The following is a 24564-nucleotide window of genomic DNA, read 5'->3' on the forward strand; positions in this document are numbered from 1 at the left end:
CCTTTAGGAATCCGGCATTGAATTGTTTTTCAACCTCGTCTTTGATCTTTTTTGACATATCAGGCTTACTCCTTCGCAGTCTCTGTTTGACCGGAGTGCTTCCTTCTTTGATTGGCAGGCGATGAACTACAATGTCCGTGTCAAGGCCAGGCATATCTTGATAAGACCAGGCGAATATCTCGGCGTAGTCTTGCAACAATTGAATCAGTCTTTGCTTGACACTGTTTTCTAAGTCAGCCCCAATTCTGACCTCTTTCTTTTCTTCGTCACTGCCCAAATTGATGACCTCAATCGGCTCCTCATGAGGCTGTATGGCTTTTTCTTCTTGTTCTAGAAGTCTTGCAATTTCTCTTGACACTTCACAATCTTCCTCACTTTCGTCCTCAGTTTGGTAGATCGGATTTTCAAAGTCATGACGGGCAATAGCAGAGTCGTTATTGACTGGATCCAGCGTGTATGTGAATCTGCATGGTAGATATGTGAGTGTGTATGAAGAGAAAAACATAGCTATTTGAAAGCGAATAAAGAAAGAAAAAGGATCACAAAATTTTGAACATGCAAGCATCCCATGATTTTATTGAATGCACATAATCATGATATGACAAACCCTTTTTATAGAAGGACCGTTGTGCTAAGGCACACGGCTTTCAAGCTCATGGTTCGATTGTTCAGGAACCACTTTTATCTTTGCACAAAGAAAACAGGAAATGGCATTTACTCCTGATCAAAGGAGATCACATCCTCTGCTTTCCAGTTGTTCAATCAGGGAGCACCCAGCTGTTCCAGTTGCAGTTGTTCTTTTCGTCTTCCGTAGCATTGATCCCGCTAGTGGGAAAATGCGTAGGTAATTCCTCAGGATAAGTTGGATGATTTGTTGGATATGAGAATCCAGGTGGAGGTCCCTCTATTGGCTGAGCGAGATGCTCGATAAGGCCGTCCCATGCAGTAGGAATGATGTTTTGAATAGAGACTTGTGCATCCTGATAAGGAGTGTACTGTGACAGAAAATAACCTTCGTTGTTTGGCATCTTCCTGGCTTCTTCAAGAGCGAAGTTGTCGTCGTACTGTTCGTCCCATCCAGTCGGGACAATGTCTTTGATGGGAGTTGAAAAGCTCGGAGGAGCGGAATATTTCACCATATAGTCGTATTTGCCGCTGGGTTCTCCTAGCGTGTCCCATACTTCTTTGGGTGGATTTTGATATTGCTGAGTGACGGGACTTGTGATACTTCCGTCATTACCCTCTTCTGTTGGAGTAAGATCTTCCAGAGCAATGTAAGAATTCTGAGGTGTGATATACTGGTAGTTGTAATCGTCATTTGGTCCTCCCACAGCATCCCACATTCCCATGGTAATGGGTGGAATTTCGTCTGGATATGGCTGAATGATGTGGTTCAAGTATGTCCCTTCATCATCAATGGCGTTTACTTCTTGGCTGGCGAAGTGTGATATTAACCCTTCAGAGCGAGGATTTTGATCATTCTTTTGATTTTCACCATTATAGCCCAGACCTAGCTTGTCGGACTTGTAGGGTATACCAGGGAGTTGTCTCCATACTGTGCGATCACCCTGTTCAATCATGGTTTTGGCATCTTTGAGAGAAGCCATAGTTGTAGCTGGAGTAGCAGGAATATGCTTGGTGGTAGAGATATCTGGAGATACAACCTCAAAAGCTTGATACGGAGTTTCGATGGATTCGCCCTCCATCTCAACATACTTGTCGTTGCTCAAGTGACTGACCATATATTCTTCTTCGCCATAGACTGTGACAACCTTTCCTTTTACTGGGTATTTTAACTTCTGATGCAGGGTAGAAGTTACAGCGTTTGCCCCATGTATCCAAGGGCGTCCTAGTAAACAGGAGTATGTTGGAAGAACGTCTATTACGGAAAAGATAACATCGAAAGTTTGAGAGCCCACTCTGATTGGGAGCTTAACTTCTCCGTACACCGTTCTTGTTGACCCATCGAAGGCTCTTACAACCACATCACTTGGTTGTAGCACAACTCCTTTGAAGTCAAGTTTTTCCAGTATTACCTTTGGTAACACGTTTAGAGAGGAACCATTGTCTATTAGCACATGAGACAGAGTGGTGCCGTTGCATTCGATAGAGATGTGCAGGGCCTTGTTGTGATTTCTTCCAGCAGGAGTTAGATCCACATCAGAGAAACCAAGACCATTGGGCACTGTAAGACTGGCGACACAATTCTCAAATTGGTCGATTGGGATTTCTTGAGGCACATGCGCAGCTTGAAGGAACTTCATTAGAGCTTTAGCATGAGCTTCTGAATATTTTAGCAGAGATAACATTGAGATTTTTGAAGCAGTATGCCCCAGTTGTTCGACAATATTGTAATCACTTTTGCAGATGATTTTCAATATTTCGTCCATCTCTTGCTTTGATGGATCCTCAGCAGTGATCTCTACCGGATTTTGAACTGGTTCGATCAGTGGCTCTTTGCCTCGAGTGTTGATATCTGGAATAGGAATTGGAACCTGGATTGGACTAGCAGCAATATTTGGAGAAATTTCTGGTGAAAAGATTCTTCCACTTCTCGTGATCTTGCTAGTGCCTGCAATGTTACTTACAGCTGAAGTAGTTAGTGTTGCGTCCTCTTTAGTCGAGGGATCCTGCTTAACTCCATGAATGTAAACATTAGTGTCATATCCCCATGGGACAGCTTTGTCTGAGGAGTATGGAAATGGAGTTGGTCTAGCAATGACTACTGATGCCACTTTGAGTGTAGCAGAAAGTTTGAATGGAGCCTTGGTAGAGATTTTGAATGGTAAGCTGGAGATCACTGAGACGTCTTCCATTCTTATCCCGTTGGCAAAGACTTTGCCCAACATGTCCATAGAAGGGAGCCTCTCAAACATAATGATACGGCGATCCATGTGTTTTTGAATTCCCATCTTTAGATTTTCACAACCATTGGGTTGGCGTGAGCAATAAAAGCAGTCGGGATCACAACCTGGAAAGTAACCAGCTTGGATGAACTTTCTTTTGACTTCGAGGAGTGGAATTGATACTTCGTTCACATCATAAATGTAAACTGTGTCTATGATAGCATTAACAGTTTTGTCATGCTTTGGCATAGGTGCTGTGATGACATTTGGAGTTTCTGGAGGATCGAACTCAATTTCTCCAGCATCTATCATGTCTTGGATTTTATTTTTCAGGGCCCAGCAGTGATCTGCGTCATGTCCTGGACAGTTTGAATGATAGGCACATGTTGCATCAGGGCGATAATTCAGAGAAGAAGTATTGACATTCTTCGGAGGACCCCTTAATGTGATCAGATCCGCTTTAAGCAAGTGCTGCAATGCCTGAGAGATTGGCATGTTGATTTTGGTGAAAGTTCTTCTTGGTGCATCTGGTCGATGCGTATATTTTGGCTGTTGATCTTTTTGAGGTGCAGATGCGGAGATCATAACTGCCCCTACAGATTGATGCTGATCACTTTTGTGACTTGTCTGAATTTGCGCTGTATTGACCTCATTTCTGATGGGCCTTTTTGTAGTACCAGAGGAGGATCCTACTTGAATTTTTCCATTTCGAATGCCACTTTCGACACGTTCTCCGGTCAGTATTAGGTCAGTGAAACCTGATGATGAACTTCCCAGCAAATGGCTATAGAATGGGCCAGTTAAAGTGCCCATGAACATGTCGACTAGTTCGCGATCAGATAAGGGTGGTTGAACCCTTCCAGCCATATCTCTCCACTTTTGTGCATACTCTTTGAAACTTTCTTTTGGTCCCATAGACATGCCTCGCAATTGAGTACGAGTGGGTGTAAGATCAGCATTGTATTGGTACTGTTTGTAAAAAGCAGCAGCTAATTCTTCCCAAGTATGAACCTTGGTATTTTCTAGCTGGTAGTACCATTCGAGTTGTGTACCTGACAGACTTTCTTGGAAAAAGTGAATCCACAATTTGTTATCTGTTGTATGAGGTTGTATCTTCCTCACATAAGATCTCAAATGTAGTTTTGGACAAGAAACTCCATCATACTTTGCAAAGGTTGGAACTTTGAATTTTGGAGGGATGACAACATCCGACACGAGTCCCAGATCATTGAAATCTAAGCCAGGTATTTTTTGTATTTCCATAGCTTTCATACGATCCTCCAACTGTTGGTATTTGTCATCATCCTGTTCGTCTCCAGAATGATCTTCTTCTTCATTTGAAGAGAGAGAGGGTTTAGCAGAACCCTGGTTGCTTTGATTATCTTCTTGTTCACCATCACCGACTATTTCAGGGATTGGTGGCTTTTTGATCTTTTTGACAGGGATCTTGATCTTCCTTCTCAGGTAACTCAAGCCTGCAGATTCTTTGGGCTTCTTCTTCTTCTTGAGTATCAGGGCTTTCAGCTCTTGTTGCCCCTTTGCCAGTTCCAGAATTGCCACTTGAACTTGGGCATTCTGTACTTCGAGATTCTTGATGCTTGCCTCAGATTCCATCTCTTCTGACTGAAATAAACAGCGAAGAGATGAGAAACCCGTCATGAGAACCTGTTATGAAATGTGTATGACTGGATGCCATGTATGCAATGTGTATGCAATGTATATGAATGCAATGTATGAAATGCAATGTATGAAATGCAATGTGTATGCAATGCATGTGAATGCATGTGTGCAATGTTTTCAAGGATCATAGAGTCTAGATTTGTTAAAGAAGCAACAAACGTTAGTTAATCAATTTATTCTTTTTTCTTTGCCTCATTTGGGCTTACAAGACAGAAAATAAAATAAATGATCTTTCAGGTCTCCCGTGGGCGCTTTTTCTTTGTCCCCAGGAATGCGTTGATTCTTTGTTCTTCTTGAAGCTGTCTGGTGAGCTCGAATAGCCTTCTCTCATAGTCCTGACAGTGTTCTTTGAAGGTGTCTCTTTCCTCTTTGAGTTGAACCCAGGATTTTTGCAACTCTTCCAAGTCAGTTGGCATATCCGGGTGTAGAATAACTTGAGGTTCGTAACCTTCGACTTCTGATTCGATAGTCACAGGTAGAACAGCGGGATAGGGCATCATGAGTTTTTGAGCATGAGTACGCACCCATCTGAGGTAAAGTTCCATAGGAATAGAATTCCATTGCCCCAGAGTTTTGCTTTCTATTCTATAGACACTGTCCCAAGCCTGTATGAATCTTCGTCGGTGTCTGTGAGAATCATTCTCGTAATCAAACACAATGCCACGGATAATCATGTCATGAGGACCGTTGCTTCTTGCATATCCGAATTGGCGTAGAGCTAGAGAGGGATTGTAAGTGATACCTCCTTTAATGCCAAGGAGTGGCACATTAGGGTATTCTCCACAATGATCAATGATAGTAATGTCTCTTTGAAAGAAGTTGTTCCATCGGATATCTGAATGAGATAAAGACATGATTCTGTAAGACCATTGTGCTCTTTGTTCATTTCTCAGTACTGATCGGGGAAGATGACATGTAAACCACCTAGCCAGCAGTGGTATACAGCACATGAGAGTTCCTCGCTTCTTCGTGGTACGAGTGTGTAGAGAGTGTAGGATGTCTCCCAGCAATGTTGGTACCGGGTTGCGAATTAGGAAAAGGTTGATGATGTGTACACTTATGAACTGGTCGGAATTAGGGAACAAAACCAACCCATAGATCAAAAGAGCCATAACTTCTTCAAAAGCTGGATAACTTTTGTTTTCTAGCAGTAGTCGAGCCTTTTCCAGTAAGAATTTGGCAAGCAAACCCTCAACTCCACTCTTTGTTTCCCAATTGGATTTGATTTCTGACTTTTGCAGATGTAAAGCAGCAGCAATGACTTCAGGTTTTGGTTTTCTTTCTAAACCAGTGAAAGGTAATTGATCTCGGATTGGTAATCCAATTAATTCAGAGAATTCTTCCAAAGTGGGTACCAACTGGTAATCAGGAAATGTGAAGCAATGATGTTCAGGGTCGAAGAACTGGAACAGGACCCGTATCATGTCTTCTTCAAACTTTGAGGTAACCAAATGGAGTAGGTGACCATGCTTTTCAGTGAATTGAGCATTCCTGGGGAATTCTGCTACCAAGACTTTGAGTTCAGATGGCACCGTTGAGATATTGATTCGGATGTAATCTCTGGTGGCGGGAGCCATTACCTGAAAAAACAAAAGTAAACTCTTTGATCCTTGAAATGTGTAGTGAAAAATGATGTGTTTATGATGCAAACATGTGGCACACAAAAACAAATCAAACAATAGCCTTAGGTTTAAAGGCTTGCATGAGGTTGATAGGTGATACCCTCCCCTCTGAAGTTGAGTTGGTTGAAAACCTGTCCTAGAATAGTATTCGGGTTCTATGATCCTTGGAGACAACATCTCAATACGGCGCTCGGACGGCCGATCAAGAATATTCCTCGAGGATAACTAGCTTCGATCAATTTCAAAGCTAGCCACTTAATAGGCCACAAGTCAAGTTCAACTAAAAGGTTCTAAGACAAATTAGTGTTAATGACACTTCGGAAGCCTAATATACTCCTTGATCGCTTTCAAGGGACATCAGTATAAACCAAAGTATCACACTAACGATGACTACCAGATTAACCGTATCGGTACATGCCGTACAGTTTCCTTGGTCTATTGTCATATACTTAAGGTATCTCGAGATTCGGGTTAGAATCTTTCACACAAGCAAAGTACCCAAGCAAACCTGTGAAAAGTAAAGCAATCAGATCAAACAATTGAAAACATCGAAATGATCTATACTCTAAAGGTAACCCCTTTTGAAAACATTTTGAATTTGTATTCCCCAGCAGAGTCGCCAGTTCTGTGGACCGTCCTTTCGGGCCATACCCCTCCGTGGGTGGGATACGTGAACTGACTCTTTTTTGTCGATCGGACGCTTTCGCGTCACTTTTGAAAAAGTTTACAGAGTCGCCACCGACCTTTTATTTTATCCAATGAAGGAAAGGTTTATAAAAGAAACAGAAAAAAGACCTTTGAGAGATTCTGGGTAAGGGGGTAGGTTATACAAAGGGAAGGTGTTAGCACCCTTTGTATCCATGGTTATCCATGGGCTCTTTAGTTTGCTTAGCTCATTTGCTTTACTTTTCAATTGATTCGGAATGCTTTACCTGTGTTTTTGAAATACCTTTGCAAATAGAATTTGTAATGATCCTTGTGCGGATATATACAAATGCTTGTTTATCTTTCGAAAGATGTTTTGAAAAGATCGTTAATTTTGTAATGATCCGTGTTTGGATGTATACAAAATATTGTCTTTTGGAAAATTCGTTTTAAAAAAACAACAGTGTATGAGAATTTTGTTTGTTTTGATTTTGAGCAAGCAAACTAGGAGGTCTACCCTGAGTTAGGAGGTCTTTATCCTTGTTCCCTTTAAAAATCTATCCATTCGTCGGATATAAACAAAAGGTTCGATTTTGTACTCGAAACAGTAGAAATGTAACTTTGATTTTGAAAAGAGTGAAAAGGGATTACCCTAGGAGGTGCAAATGTGATTGTGATTGAATTCAGATATTTTATCTTTGGAGTTAGTGATCTAACGATTCAGTTTTATCTTTGACATACACGCAGTTGATAGGTGTGCTGGAAATTAAAATGCGGAAATGTAAAGTGCGGAAAGTAAATCTACGCTATTACATCGATTGTGCGGGAAATGTAAACTAGCCTATTTACATGAATTTGACATCCTATACATTTATCTAGGAATTTTAAATTGCAAGAAATAAAAGGCATATTTTTTGGATTTTTATGATTTATTTTAAATATAATTAATGCATGATTAATTAATTTTAAAATAAAGAAAAGATGAAAAAATGATCAAACTTAGAAAATAAGTTTAGAATATGTACAAAATGTTTGTTAATTGATTTTAGAACAAAACTAATTTTTTTGGAATTTTTGAAATTGTTTTTGGATTTTTTAAGTTAATTAAAACATAATTATATAAATAATTACACAAATAATTAAGACTTAATGATAAAATTATCCTAAATATGTACAAAATTAGTTTGTGATATATAAACAATATTTAACACAAAGAACAATTTTTTTATGATTTTTTGACTAATTAAAATAATTAATAAGCAAATATATAAATACATACTAATTAATTATGAAAAATATTGAAATTTTGAAGAAAAATAAAATATTTTTATTTCAGAAAATAATATATTATTTTAGAAGTTTAAAATATTTTTTTGGGGAATTTTTTGAATTTTTAAACTATTTTTAATTAATTTATCAAAGAAATTAAAATAAAATAGAAAATAAAAAAGGATACTTATTCAGTGTGGAAGTTGACTGAGGGAGCATGGTGTAGCTGCGTGTGTGAGGCGTTGGATTGGAGATTGAATTGATCCAAGGGTTCAGATCTGAGGTCACATGAAGCACATGATTAAAGCAAGGCATGGGATTAGTGGGAGACCAAAGTCAGACTGGTCCCCACCCTCGCCTGCATGGACCAATGGAAACAGAGGAGAGAAGGTTGAAAAGTTGACTGACGAACCACGCTCGGACGCGTGGTCGTCTTCAACCTCCGTCCCATGCACTTTTTCAGACAGATAGCGGGGGTTTTTAACCCCCTCTATTTCACGATACAAAAACGTTATTTTCGGTAGCTTCCCAAACCTGCAAGAACACACGTTAGCAACATATGAAAACAACCCAGATCCACTAAACATGATGCCCTGAATCCAAATATGTCATTAGTTTCGTGGTTTGATGCTCATAGCTATAGGTTCGAAGATGTTAAAGTATGAACACTCATAAGCTTATGTTAATGGCATATGGCTATCCTCACGTGGGAGTTGGCATGTTAAGGCCCAGATCATTTGCATAGGACCTTATGAGCATGATAGGATGGTTGGTTAGCATTGAAATCAGTTGCATATACAAAAACGAAAATAAAATTCATATGTACATGAAGAGTATTATATGCTTTATACGACTCTCATGGGCCTGTGTTTAAAGTTCAATCTTACTCTATTATCTTTGAGAAGATGATTAGAATGCTTGGTTTGTATTAATATTGATTGGAAAATTGATTTTGAAAATTACAAAGTATGGAGATTTTTTGAGAATTTTGAGAGGTTTGTGGCTATTCTCTTGCTATCTCTTGCCCTATTTCGTGTGTCCCCTCTTTTGCTGAAGTATGATGCTTCTTTTATAGCCCAAAGTTGCTTGGAACTCAAGCTAAGAAGCTTTGTTGTCTTTGTTGAAAGTTTGATTTTTAAAATATTAAAAATCTTTGAATTGTTGACCAAGCTTGACTCCATTCAATGCTCTTGTCTTGCTCTTCAATTCTTGCAGAAAAAATGAAGATTCCTTGAAGTGAGTCATACTTGGAGGCCAAGCAACCATTATCCATGCATTTTCCTTTTAATTTTAATCTTAAAGTAAGATAAAATTATGCAAAAAATGGCCAATAAAGATGTGGGCTTTGTCTTGGTCGTGGGAGGCCCATAGTAACATGGCAAAGATGTTTGGACCATAAAAACTTGGACTCATTTGGAAAAAAAACATTTTTGAGCAATGTTGATTTCATGCATTTTCCCAAAATTTAGCCAACTTCAACAAGGTGTAAATCCTTCAATTTTTGTCATATGAAGGAGATCTTGCACTTTTTGGAAACCTCAAAGAGTCCTCTAACCAATGTCTTTGGTCTCATATCAAAATGATTTTTGGTTCTCCTTGTGTGTCCATTTGAAAAAAGTGTCTTTTTGTTGACTTTGAAAATGACCTGTAATGTCTTTGGCCATATTTTTCAAATGGTGAATGCTATGACCATGGGATCAATTGCATTTGAAAGATAATTGAATTTCCTTCAAAATGAGCTTTGGTTGACATTTTTTGGATGAAGGATGAGAGAGTTATGATCAGTCAAAGTTGAGTTGACTTTTCAGGCAAAAACCCTAATTTTGAATCTTAGGGTTTTGTTGATTTTTGATCTTTCCTTGATGAATTGTGATCATCCAATGATCAAATGTTGAATCCTTTGACAAAATATGGACTTTGACAAAAAATTTCATTTTTGACTGTCAGTTGACTTTTTTGGTCAAACGGGTCGTCTGTTGACTGTTTGAGCTGCTGAAGGTGCGTCTGAGTGAATTGAAGTTTGAAAATTTGTATGATGGTACTTTGAGATGTATGGATGTATATGAAATCCATTTGAGCTCTCAAAACTTGTTGCTCCTGTTAAAACAAGAAAAACCCTGATTAGGGACTGTCTGTATAGGAGGCAGTTAAGCGTACCTGATTTTTGTGCAGTGCTGAGTTTCTGCTAATCGTGTAATATTCAGAAGACTTCTAACACAAAAATCTTTGAAAATTTGAATTGTGAATGATTGATTTGATTGATTGTACAAAACACTGAGAGTTGTACTGTCTGCAGTTTGTCTGTCAACTGACTGTTCGTGTACTGAAGCAGCAGTTAAAGTGAAAAAGTCAACTGTCAAAGTTAATTTTCTTTTCTTTTTTGTTGTTATTTTTGTCTTTGTTTTGTGTGAAGCATGAAAATTTATTTACATGACTTGTTAGAAACAGAAACATAATAAATAACTGATATTTACGGTATGCGGGCAAAATTACCGATAATAACCTGAAAATTGTTTACTGCACAGAAATAGAAATATTTGACTGGCAGAAAACACACAAGTTAAGATTTGATTTTTGAAAAAGAGATTTGAAAAGATTTTGAAAATAATGGAATATAGTACAAAAGTTAGTGGGAAACCAAAAACAATTGTTACCAGTATAGTGTGAGTTTCCTGCTTCTGCGCCTGCAAAAAGAGTTAACTCTGCATGATTGTGTTAGTACTATTTATCTGTAAATAAATAAATAGTATTTGTGATGTAATGAACAGTATTTGGCGTTTGCGTAAGAATAAATTCCTCTGTAAGCCAAGCTACTGTATAAGAAAAGTTTCTGAAATTTAAGTACTTCATATGCTAGGATATTTGAAATAAAAATCCATGATTATATGAAACTCTTAATTTTCAGATTGGAGTTTTCTTGAAAAAAGATGTGGGCAAATTTTGGGGTATAACAACTCCCTTAAGGATAAATTATTCAACCAATAGAAAAAAATTCTTGGTGAAGCTACAATAACACTCTTTCTAGAATACAAAAATTCCTCGCCAAACAAAAAGACTTTCTCGAAGTGCTACAATTAAATGAAAGGAAGAGAAAGGAGAAAATATTTTTAGAGAGAGAGTGAAGAGTTAGATAGAAAACTCACTTTTTTTATGTGAAAATGTGAAGGAGAGGCCTCTATTTATAAACTAGAGGTTAGCATAAGAAAGGAAAGATCCATGGGCCAAAATAATTGTTCTAATCGATTGGTACCTTAGGCCAATCTATCAGGAGCCCTCAATAATAATTTACAAACGCTTAAAATGGAAATAATGGATACAGAGACGTTGCCATTCATTAATACTCTATCACAATCGTTTATGGAAAGTGTTTTCATTGACCAAATCGATAAGGTAAATATGCCAATCAATTAGACAATTCAAAATTTTGTCCAAAACTATTCTAATAGTTTCTGATTTAACTAGCTACGTTCCAAAATGTTTCGGGGTTGTTTACTTTGAGAGACAAAGACTTTAAAACATGTTTTAATGTGTGTGTGATTTAGTCATATAACTTTAAGAGAATACCCTTGTGTTTTTACAAAACACAGTTCACTTAGACGCGACCGAGTGAGCTTTCACACTTCCTCTATTTCACACTTTGAAGCTTCAAGACATCCGAATAAACCAATCATAGTGGATTATGCTCTCCTAACAACCATGATTAGAAACAATTAGGTATAGGAATGAAGGTTTTGACGAGTATCAAAGTGGTGATGATAATGAAAGGTGTGACCCAAGTTAGTTTTACCGAGGTCCCACAGTGGCAAGTATTAAAGTGGTTTTGTCAAAAAGCACATAATGCTTAGCACCCTTATGCTGTTAGGGCTGACCATTTAGCTTAGTGATTTTTTGTGGTTTAGGACTTGCTCACGGTGGTGAGAAACTATGTACGGTGAAATTTTTGACTATGGATAGAGTAAACTCACATGAGGTGAAAAACTCTGTATCTTAAGGTGTTTTCCTCATGTTAGAGATGATATATTTATAGATGCTTATTACCCTAGGTTTATGAAACTCTTAAGAAGGAGTAACTACTCCACCTTAACTAAAAGAGCTATTCTCTGCCTATTTCTTCATGGGCATGATTTCACACATGCAATTATGGACTAAATACGCGTCGTAGTCCATGTTTCTCCTTAGGACGAATTCCTACTACGTAAGATGACACATTGTTAAACAGAGGCTTAATAAGATAAGACATGGGCCGATGCCGACATAATTATGGGCCATAACAAATATATATTACTTTTATATATTACACTTGATTTTAATAAAATTTTCAATTTTTAAAATAAGATTGCTTTTAATCATTTATAAAATTCTTTTACTATTTAAATTGTAAAATATTTTACACTTTATCATCTGAGCTAACATACAATTTAAAATAATTTCATGATATAATTTTTAAGAAAAACTGTTTTTAACAGAATTAATAACAACTTAAATGATTTTATTTGAAAATCTATTTAGCTGTTTGAAAGTTTTACCCCACACCCTTATATTATTCCTCACGGCTCCACACGTATTTTTTTTGAATATTTCAATGTTATCATTTTTATTTGTCAAAATATTTAATTATCAAATTTTACTTTGTTTTTATTTATTAAAAGTTTTTTTTATAAATAAAAAGAATAAAATTGAAAATATTTTAAAAAAATGTAAGGGTGAAAAATAATAAGAGGGGTATGGGGTTAAAACTTTGTTGTTGTTTCACGTTACAAAAAGCTTGGCCCAATGTCCGGTGGCTGGGTAGGCCCTATATGATTCCAAACCCTAATCCGTCTCCTTTAAATAGTTTCGTTATCTCAAAGCTTCGTCTTCATTCCTCCTTCAGAAAATCTACTCTTCTGTCATTCATTCTTTACGTTTTCTTCTTGCAATTTTGTTGTTTTTATTTTTTCTTTTAGGAAAAATAATAACCATATGATGAATTATGGATTTCCAATCTCACGACGGTCGTCTGACTTAATCTTGATGTATTGATCCGATATTTCTGATGGTTTAGTATATGTTTGTTTTGGTTTTCATGGATTTGGTTTTATAAGATTTCGAAAATCACCCTCGAATATTATTGAAAGATTTTTGTGGGTTAATCTGTGGCAATTTGATTTTGATTCAATTTCAACTATTTAGACATCGCGGCTTCTCTTGAGGTTACTCTGAAATAGTTGGAATTGAATCAAAAACACATGCTCTCTATTTCTTAATTACTGAGTTTGTTGCCCAGTTTTATGTTTTTATTTAAATTTCACTTTTGTTTAAAACTCTTAATTGTAGTGTAAAACTCTTAAAATGATTTTTATCATACAATTCGAATATTAACTGATTTCTAATTATTTATATGTAATTATTTATATTCTACATAAGTCGGATGCCTTAATAGGGTCCGTCATTTGTTCTTGGTATCAAATGTTCTTGGTATCAAATTTATTGTAAATATATTTATACCAATATGTGAAATATGTGATTCCCATATGTGAAGTTGAAAATGTATTATAATTAATAATAAATTTGTATATGTGATTCCCATTTGTGTATAATTATTTACTTGTACTAGACAAATATCTAGTACCTCCAGATTTAAGTTCAACTTCACATACCATTCTTAATAGATCAAAGATCGTGTTGGGACAACAATTTGTATATGGAGGAAAGGAAATAATTAGTTTTTGACTTGTAACTGCAACACAACAAATTGAAAATCTATTTATACCGTGCATAAGTATTACATTGAAAATACATCAACAACCAAATACAAGCATCTGGTTAGAGCTCCTTGATTCACCTAATTAACATAACATTAATACGTCACATAGTTAGTGATTTTACATTCAATCCACCAAATTGACAAGAATCCAGTTTAACACCAAACACATATTTTTCTCTCTTACCTTAATTTTCAACCATAAGTTCTATAATCAATGACTTCTTCTCCTTCAAATCTTATTTTGCACTCTCTTGTTAAAACTATTCATTCTCCTGAGCTCTCCATTCACCTACCGATACTAAAACTTCCACTCATCCCTTTTTATTTAAAAAATATAATTTATTTTTTTAAAAATCATCCCTTTTTATTTAAAAAATATAATTTATTTTTTTAAAAATCACACCTGCCCCCAACTTACTTCTAATTATCACTACTTCCCTTATTTCCTCTTAGTTTTTATTTTCCACCCAATTCCACTTAAATCTCTATTTTCTTTTTATTTTAATTGATTAAAATCAACCATAAATTCTAATTAAATTCTATTCCCTCCGTCTCATCATATGTGTATTTGAGCTTTGTGCGGTTGTTAAAAAAATGATTGGATGTGTTGATTTTAATGATAAAATTAATATCATTTATTAAAGTACCCTTATTTATTATAGGTAGTGGAATTGTTGAAAAACGTGAAAGTTAATATATATAAGGGTATAGTAGTGGAAAAAAAAATAAATGTTGCATTGGTATTCTAAAGAGACATTTATATTGAGACATAGAAAAAGTGCAAAGGAGACACTTATTATGGGACGGAGGGAGTAATAGTTTATACACACCTCAATAAATCCCAATAAAATACCCAAAACACACACAATTAATCAATGAAAAATCAATTTTAATCCAATTAAAATAAAAACACGAGAAACAGGCTTCCCACTCAACGTATCTGCTACCACATCAACTTTACCCGGGTGGTAACTCCAACCAAAATCCTAGTCCTTCAAAAACTCAAGCCATCTCCTCTCCATCATATTTAGTTCCTTTTGATCAAACAGATACTTCAAGCTCTTATGATCACTCAAAACCTCAAACCTAGAGCCATACAAATAATGTCTCCAAACTTTAATCACAAACACAACAATTGCCAACTCTAAATCATGGGTAGGATAATTCCTCTCATGAATCTCTAGTTGTCTCAATGCATAAGTTACAACCTGACTATTCTACATAAGTACACCACCTAATATCATCTTCAATGCATCACAATATACAACGAAAGATTTCTCCGCATCTGGAAAAATTAAAATTGGCGCCAACATCAACTTCTTCTTCAGCTCTTGAAAACTTTCCTCGCACTGAACACTCCACGAAAAACCTTGACCCTTTAGAGCCAACTGAGTCAAAGGCAACGCTAACTTGGAAATCCTTCGATAAACCTCCTACGGTAACCAAGCAAACCCAAATAATTTTTTGATATCAATAACCGACTTCGGAGTCTCCCATTACAACATTGCGTCTACCTTAGACAGATCAATTGATATACCACTGTTGGAAATCACAGACCAAGAAAACTCACTTCTCGTAACCAAAACTCACACTTGGACAATTTGGCATATAATTGTTTCTCTCGTAAAACTTCTAGCACAAATCACAGATGTCCCACATGCTCTTCGTATGTTTTAGAATATACCCAAATTTCGTCGATGAACACAACCACAAACTTATACAAGTAAGGATGAAAGATCCTGTCCATATTTTCCACAAAACACCTGGGGCATTAGACAGACCAAACGGCATCATTGAGTACTCATAGTGGCCTATCAAGCTTTAAACACAGTCTTAAGGATATCTTCTGACTTTACTCGAATTTGATGTTAACCTGATCTCAAGTCAATCTTACTGAACACAAAGCACCAACCAACTAATCCACCAAGTCATGGATCCTAGAAAGAGGATACTTATTCTTAATAGTAACCTTATTCAACTGTCAATAATCAACACAAAACCTCATGCTACCATCTTTCTTCTTAACCAATAACACTGGCGCTCCCCACGGTGAAACACTAGGTCTGATAAATTTCTTCTCTAACATATCTTCTAACTATCTCTTTAGCTCAATCAACTCTGAAGCAGGTATTATATACAGTTCCATCGACACATGTCTATTACCAGGTATTAAATCTATGGCGAACTCAACTTCTCACCCCGACGATAATTCACTAATATCCTTAGGAAAAACATTGAGGAACTCACACACAATAGACAGCTTAACACTCTTAGTCTCGCTATCCACTCTCAAGGAATTAAACATCATGAGCATCAAATCATTCTTCTCCAAGGACATCTCCACTTGACGCGCGGACATGAATATCAAATCCTTCATCTCTTCGGGTTCGAGAGACATCACAATTTTATTAAAGCAATTAATATGAAAGTGGTTAAACTCTAACCAGTTCATCCCCATAATAACACCAATTGACTTAGAGGTAGACAAACAAGTGAACTCCAAATTCTTTACCATAAATGGTCAACGGGAAATTCAAACAAACTAGAGAAGTAGTCACGTAACCATTTTTCAAGGTATCAATAATCATACTAAAATTAATTAAATATACTACCAAACTCAATCTCTAAACACAGTCAAGCAAAATGAAAGAACTTGTTGCACCAGTATCAACGATAGCAATTAAGGAAACACCATTACTGAAACACGTACCTCGAATCAAATTATCTGAATTCGAGACCTCAACACCACTCAGAGAAAAAACCTTGCCGCTAGCTTGCACGACATCTGTCTTCTTCGGTTTCTAACACTGGGTTATTTGATCATAGTATGATGAGGAAAATATCATATTTAGTGGGAAGCTACAAATTAACCCTAAGCAAGGTTTCCTATTCCTTAGTCATGGTATGAAGCTTGTGCCATAGGGATATTATTCTTAGATGAGTAAGGTTCCCTAAGACTTGTATAAGCTTTTCATCTTAGCAAGAGTATTTCAATCATGACATGGAAAGTGTCATACTTGGTGAATGAAATTTAATTATTTATTTGTTAGCATAAGGTTTCCTAGGATGCAATTTAGGTTTGGCACACGATATTTTTCAAGATGTCTAGAGGTGTGCCTAATGAGGGTATTAAGCAAAAAAAAGGTTGCATATTTATTCTTTGTTTTAAGCATAATTACTATTACTTTTTGTGAAGTTGAAATAATAGACAAATAAAGTTACTATAGTTAATAGAACAAAAATACACTTATATTATTTGATGGGAAAAACATTACAGGAAGGAAAGGAAATGCAAGAAATAAACAAGAATGAAATTAAAGCATAAAAACTCTTTAGTTCATTTCATCATATTCGCTAGAGGCTAATGGTGAGATGAGATTTTTCCTAGCCATTTTCTCGATGACCAAATCAATCTTTTCATTCAATTTTCTTTGCTCTTTAAGGATGTTGGTGTTGGAGCTAGATGGAGGAGTGTTCCTTCTTTCTCTTCCTCTTGGTTGTTGGGCCACAAATTCTCCTTGTTGAATTGTGAAGCCCATTTTTCTTATTGCAGCTTGTCCTATCTTTATATGCTCAAAGATAGGTTATTCCTCTCCAAAGAGATAGCCGGTGTGTTGGAGGATTTTGGTGATGAGTTCAACATAGGGTGAGATGTTGTTTTTTTCTTTTGCACTCTAGCATATAAGCAAGAACTACATCTGCCCTATTTTTGGGAATTTGATTGTGACGGAACCAGACAAAGGGTATGTATAATCTTGAAACATTGTTATAGTTTCCTTTTCTTGGAAATAAGATCTGGTTGGTGGTGCAGTGAAATAACCTAATGTTTGGTTGAATGACTCCTACAATGAATGGAGAAGGGACGGAGGAGGTAGAATTGGTGAGGAAGGAGTGAGCAAGAGTATCAAGATCAAGTTCACTACCTTCGTAATTTTGATCATATTCTTCCTCTAGGTAGGGTAGGTTGCAAATGTTTACAAAATTCTCAAGAGAGAGGACAATGGGATTCTTCTTAACTTCAGATTGGATGATCCCATTAATATATGTGAGGTTTGCATAGAATTTTCTGACAAGATCGGGATACCTTTCGTTTAGTTTTTCTAGGACAAAGTTTTTCAACCCTACAAAGTTGAATGCTTCCATGAAGGAGAAATCCTTGAAGAGTTCTTCATTTAAGTAGTGAGTGGTGAAGAGTTCTCTATTGGAGTACTAAAGGTTGAAGTTGGTTTCTTGAGCCAGGCTTGAGAAATCCTCAGAGGTGTAGGATGACGATGGTTGGGAAGAACAGGTTCTTTTTGGGGCCATTTTTGATGATGGTGATGAGTTATAAACGTAAAGAGTAGTTTTTATGCAAGAAAGAAGTGATAAATGATGAGTGAAGAAGAATGAGAACTTACCTCTTTATATAGCCTTCATTTAATCGATTGGAAGTCAATTAGTAACGGTAATTTTTTAGATTTTTTCGTTGTAACTATCTGTTATAGCATTAAATCCTTCAACTATCTATTGGGGAGTTGTTCAACGTTTGAATTTTCTCTATCTTGAGCTTCCTTAGTGCTTTAGTTTGTTTGCTTAATAAATATGCAACCTTGTTTTGCTTAATATCCTCATTAGGCACACATTTAGTCATCTTAAAAAATATTTTGTGCCATACCTAAAATGCATCCAAGGAAATATTTTGTTAACAAATTAAGAATTAAATTTCATTCACCAAGTATGACACTTTTATGTAGAATACTCTTGCTAAGGTGAAAAGCTTATACATGTCTTAGGGAACCTTACTCATATAAGAATAATATTCCCATGGCACATGCTTCATACCATGACTAAGGAATAGATAACCTTGCTTAGAATTAATTTGTAGCTTCCCACTAAATAAGATATTTTCCTCATCATGCTATGATCAACGAATTCTTTGGCACGTGTTTCCCCTTTGATTTGGGATACCACCAGTTATGAGTCTGTCTGTAGCTTAACATTTTTCGTTCTCATATCGGCTGTCAGCGTGAGATTGGTGATGAAGACTTCATACTCAACATGGTTGTTGGTAGTGGCGAACTTGAAGAGAAATGACACATTGATTATTATAGCTACTTTGCATTATGAAATGAGATCGACATTGCTTCCCCTGTTGTGGAACGACCTGTTCATGAATATAATTTATGTAGCATTTGGTTCGGATGTAACCAAGGTCATTTTGACTATGAAGTCTGTGAACACTTAGGACTTAAACACCTTTATAAGTTCAAAGGATACATTTCAATAGACTATTTAGTCATCCTCCCCACTAGATCTAGCTTGTGAATGACTTGTTCAAGGGCTAGATTAGTTCGAACAACAATGTTTTGCCCTAGGAAGTAATGTCATAACTTCCTAGAGGAAATTACCAACACTAACACCATCTCCTCTATCTTCTGATAGGGTGTTTCTAGTCTGGCCAGTGCTTTGAACACAAAATATATCAGGTTCTAGCTAGAGTGTGTTTTTCGAATGAGAACAGTGTTTTTCGAATGTTGACGGCGAATGTACAAATCTTCTTCATTTTCTTTTTGGGAGTGGGGGTGGTTGGTCGAGGATTCCTTAGTATCGTTTCATGTGTTAGGCGGGCTCCATGTAAGTCAATCGAAGTAACGGTTGGTTCGTTAAAATTGTTGTGGTATTTCATCTTCATGTGGACAGTAGAAGCCACCGAGTCTAATGTTGTAAGGAAAAATCTTTCTAAATGCAATTGTAGAGGTTCTCACAAGAAATCTCTAGAAAACACACATTGACTGTGAATAAATTACATTAATTTATTTAAACATAAGTTAATCACATAACACAAGACATATATATATATATATATATATATATATATATAAATATAATAATGCAACACATGCAGGGAGTGCTCGTCCATCCATTTGCCGAGCGACTTATTAAGTCGGTTCACAGAATATCCGACTTAACAAGTGTAGAGTTTCTCATAATTTTTAAAATTTCTAACAGTAACATAACTTATTAAGTCGGTTAAATTAAAAAATTTAAAAAAACCGACTTAAAAAGTCACTCGGCCAATGAATAGCCAAGCGTTTCATGCATGTGTCACATTCTGGCAACTTTATTTCATAATGTGATAGTATAATATATAAATTCTAAATATATGGCATGATGGTAAAAAAATCACATTAGTTATTTTATTTATTTATTAATATATATCTATTTATTTTACATTATTTTATATAATCAACAATGAATCTTATTGATGTAACATAAACTGATTCAAAGTTTTGAAGAATAAATTTATAAAGACTATCAATAATTAATGCTACACAGTAAGTTTGATAGAAGCATGGATTTGTTGCTTCAGGAAATCACGATCCATATAGTCTTAGGGTCTCTTTGATAAAAATAACGGTTGATTGATAAGCTAGCTGATAGCTTATAGCTTATGACTGATGGCTGATGACGGATGACTTATAGCTTATAGCGGATGGTTGAGACTGATAGCTTATAAGCTAATTGAAGTGTTTGGTAAAATTAGCGGTTCAATTAACTTATAAATGTAAAATGACATAAAAACATTTAATATATAATTATTTTATTTTAAATTAAAATAAATTATAAGGGTTAAAAATGGATTTTAATTAAAATAATAAGGATAAAAATGGAAGAAAAAATAATAAGTTATAAGACATAAACTAAAACGCTATTTGAAACAGGGCCGGCCCAATCGATCTAGAGGCCCTGTTTTAATTTTAAAAATTAGTCCAAATTAAATATATATATATATATATATATATATATATATATATATATATATATATATATATATATAATTTTAATAATTAAAAAATATGCAAAAAAATAAAAAATATATATTAATCAAATGAAATACCAAAAAATTTAAAGTATTGTTTAAAATATCCAACTATTAAAAAAAAATTCTAATACTTTTCAAAACAAATTCATCAATTATTACGTTACATTAAATTATTACCCATTACAGTTCAGTTTCCTTGCCAAGGCAATATGATCTATGGTATAAAGATATAACATAATATGCAAACAAACAAAATTACTAATACGTTCCTGCATCTAAGTGATACGTTACTGCATCTAAGTGAAAATTTTATTCTCTCAAAAGCTATGCTGCAAAGTAAATTCAAGGAAGTGGAAAACATTAAATTGGGGCCCCCAGGATTATGAGGCCCAGTGCTACAGCACTGCCTGCACCTGGAAAGGGCCGGGCCTGATTTGAAATAGCGTCTGAAAAATAAGCTATAAGTTAATAAAATAAGCTATAAGCTCGTGATAAAAAGACCGTTACCAAACGAGTCTAAATTATCATATAAACTTATAAGACATAAGACATAAGCTATAAACTTGAAAATATATCTTACCAAACAGAACCTTAAACGTTAGTTAGCGTCATCTAACCGTGCTACCAAACACACAAAATCCCTACCTAGCATATATTATAGATAGAGTAATGCTATTTAGTACGAAAGTAATTTGAAGAAGAAATGCAAGAATGAATATGTGTCACTATTTTAGTGGTAAATTTTAAATTAATTTTAAATTTAACTTTCTTTTTAATAGGGATCATGGGGGTTGTGGTGATAATGGATGGTTGGGATCTATTCTTGTATTTATTATTTTTCCACTTTCTTACTCATAAGCATTTTCCTTATAGATAATTCAAAAGGATATGGTGTTTAGTACCTAATCAAGTGCTTGTTACATTTATAAAAGTAATCATTGTGTATGGAAAAAAATCACTCGAAGAGTTACAAAATCGTTATCGTTCCTTCAACTCACGCGTGCATTCATAGTTGATACTAGAGTAAGTCATAAAACCGTCATTAAATATATATCATTATCTCTACAAGACACAAATACAAAGTAACTTACCAATGGTTAGTTGGTCCAGTGGTGATTGGCGCTAGATTTAATAGGGAGAACCACGGTTCAATCCTCCGCAACTGCGATCGGGAGGGGGATGGAACCACTTGATGCCAGAACTCGCCCCCGAGCCGGACTAAACCGGTACTATAATGCAAAAAAAAAAAAAAAAAAAACTTAGGTAAAATTAATAATGGTAATATTTACTAGCATTTTAGATTTTAATATTACTTCATCTTATCCTATTAAAAAAAGTTTATTTTTTAAATATGTTGAATAACTAATATATTATTTATTTAATAAATTTAAAAATAATTTCTTATTTATAAATAGAATCATGGAGTAATAGATAAGAATACTAAAATTAAATAATTTATATATCATAGAAATCAATTTTAATATATATTTTTTCATAAACAAAAAAAATTAAAAGTAAATTAAAAAATGGTATATCTATAACTAATTCCTGAAACAGAATAATCTCAGAACAATTATTATATTAAAAAAATTCCTGAAACAGAATAATTATCATACTGAAAAGGAAAGAAAAGAAAAGAATATATACGTTGATGTGTTGTGTTTATGAACTCACGAGGCAAAGATAACCGTTTTCTTTAGCTTCTATATCACTCAATCTCTCCCAAAAAGGCCAATACATGAAAGATGCTTCTCCTCTCTCTCCCTTTTGTTATCTTTCTTTCTCTTTTACTTCATATATACATACATAGATACATACAAAAAGAAACATTCTTTGGTGAAGCATTTCATTATCTTCAATAAACCATTCAAAGAGTAGAGGGAGAATGAGTTCTTCTTCTGGTCAAAGTAGTAGCTATGATCTCTCTTTCAAGATCTTGTTGATTGGTGATTCTGCTGTGGGAAAAAGTAGCTTAATTCTTAGCTTCATCTCTGGCTCTGTTGAAGATATTGCCCCCACAATAGGTCAAAAAACTAACTGTTCTATTGTTTTTAATTCTCTTTTTATGCCTTTGGAATTGACATAAAATATATGAGATTAAGAATTGATGTTCTGGTTCTGATATTCTCATGTCATGTAGTTTTTTATCAGATTTGTGTTTTGAATTGATCTAATTATGTTGTTCGATGTTATGTAGGTGTTGATTTTAAGATCAAGCTTCTGACAGTAGGTGACAAGAGATTGAAACTAACTATTTGGGATACTGGTATGTCGTAATCTCTATACTCAAACCTTAGGCTTCTTGTTCATGAAAATAGTTCTTTTTTTTTAGTTACTGTCACAAATCTGATGATATTATCCTTAGAGTTTTTCTGTTGAATCATTTGCAAATTGACCTAAATTATTTGTCATAATAACATTACTTCTATTGCAGCTGGACAGGAAAGATTCAGAACACTAACTAGTTCTTACTATAGAGGAGCGCAAGGAATCATTCTCGGTATGCTAAAACAATTTGTGATCATTTTATCTATTGCAACCAGAATCGTCTTTGAGGACGTGCTAAAGCAAAAAATTTGATATTTTTAAACCGTGCCTAAAAAGAGCTTAATAAAGTATTTGTCACAATTAAATCATTAAAAAAAATAGGGTCTATATTTGTTTTGTTATAGTTAAACCGTGGCTAACTAACACATGACCTCAAAAAGTTTAAGATAGTCTGGATTGCTACTAACATTGAACTTTTGTTTTATAGTCCCTAAATGTTAAGGCAGTTTCAGGTTCTGGTTTTAGTTCTGAGTTAAATAGCTTGCAAAGTGAATACTACGAAATTATTGATATTGTTATTATTATTATTTTTTTTTTTACAGTTATTGTTATTTTCTTGTTTTTTATAGATTCAAGGCTTACACTTATAGATTAATTTGATTTTCATTCAGCTTATGATGTAACAAGAAGAGAAACATTTACAAACTTATCAGAGGTATGGTCCAAAGAAGTGGAACTCTATTCAACTAATCAGGACTGTGTGAAGATGCTAGTTGGAAATAAAGTTGATAGAGTAAGTTGTGTTTTGGTCTTTAGCATAGATATTATGACTTAAGTAAATGAATCATCAATCAACTGGTGTGTAATATAAATGTTTTTCAAATTTTGGAATACAATGAAAATGTGACCCTGACTCAGCATTAAGGTAATGAAACAACATTCAAATTATGTTCCAGAATTAATCTGCAACACTCATTGCTAGCATATGATCTATGATGACACAAACCTGGACATGGGAGACGACAGTGAATATAACTACATGTTATCTAATTTTAGGAATCTGAACGGGCTGTGAGCACAGAAGAGGGTTTAGCACTTGCAAAAGAATTTGGATGCTTGTTCTTTGAATGCAGTGCCAAAACTCGAGAAAATGTAGACAAATGCTTTGAGGAACTTACACAAAAGGTATGGTTTTTGGAAATCAGAAATGTGTTGAGATTTTGATACTCTTGCACGAGTTGATATTTTTTGTAGATTGTTTGTTGTGTTCCAATCATGATGACAAACATGTTACCATTTTTTTTCAAGATAATGGAAGTTCCCAGTCTTTTGGAAGAAGGATCAACATTAGTGAAAAGGAATATTTTAAAGCAAAGACAGGAACCACAGACATCCCAAGATGGTGGTTGTTGCTTCTAAAATGTTGCAAAGTGGACACTGAGACTTGACTATCAAATCTTGAACTGATCTACTTATGTAATCTTCTTCCATAGTTTCTTATTGGCACCAATGTCTTTTGGTTGCTCAATTAATTGTACCATAACAGTGGTGAACTGGTGACAATGATGACAATTTGCTTGTGTAAATTTCTTTAATTTCTGTCAATGTTTTTAGCTTACATTTTATTCAAATCAACACAACAATCAGTGGCACTGTATATTAAATATTGTGGAGCCTTGTATCGGA

General features: G+C 35.0%; 1 protein-coding gene and 1 non-coding gene across 2 annotated transcripts; both read left to right on the forward strand.

The window, feature by feature from the left end:
• Positions 1-13017: 13017 nt before the first annotated feature.
• On the forward strand, positions 13018-13103 carry LOC131645477 (small nucleolar RNA Z161/Z228). The gene has a single exon (XR_009297096.1). It is a non-coding gene; the product is annotated as a small nucleolar RNA Z161/Z228 (small nucleolar RNA).
• Positions 13104-22335: 9232 nt separating this feature from the next.
• LOC131644639 (ras-related protein RABC2a-like) lies at positions 22336-24477 on the forward strand. Its single transcript, XM_058915194.1, has 6 exons — positions 22336-22634; positions 22808-22876; positions 23045-23110; positions 23550-23671; positions 23935-24063; positions 24187-24477. Exons 1-6 carry the CDS (start codon positions 22496-22498, stop codon positions 24295-24297), a joined length of 636 nt encoding a protein of 211 aa, XP_058771177.1. The 5' UTR covers positions 22336-22495; the 3' UTR covers positions 24298-24477.
• The last annotated feature ends 87 nt before the right edge of the window (positions 24478-24564 follow it).

Source organism: Vicia villosa, linkage group LG1 (genome assembly GCF_029867415.1).
Source record: "Vicia villosa cultivar HV-30 ecotype Madison, WI linkage group LG1, Vvil1.0, whole genome shotgun sequence".
Taxonomy (NCBI): domain Eukaryota; kingdom Viridiplantae; phylum Streptophyta; class Magnoliopsida; order Fabales; family Fabaceae; genus Vicia; species Vicia villosa.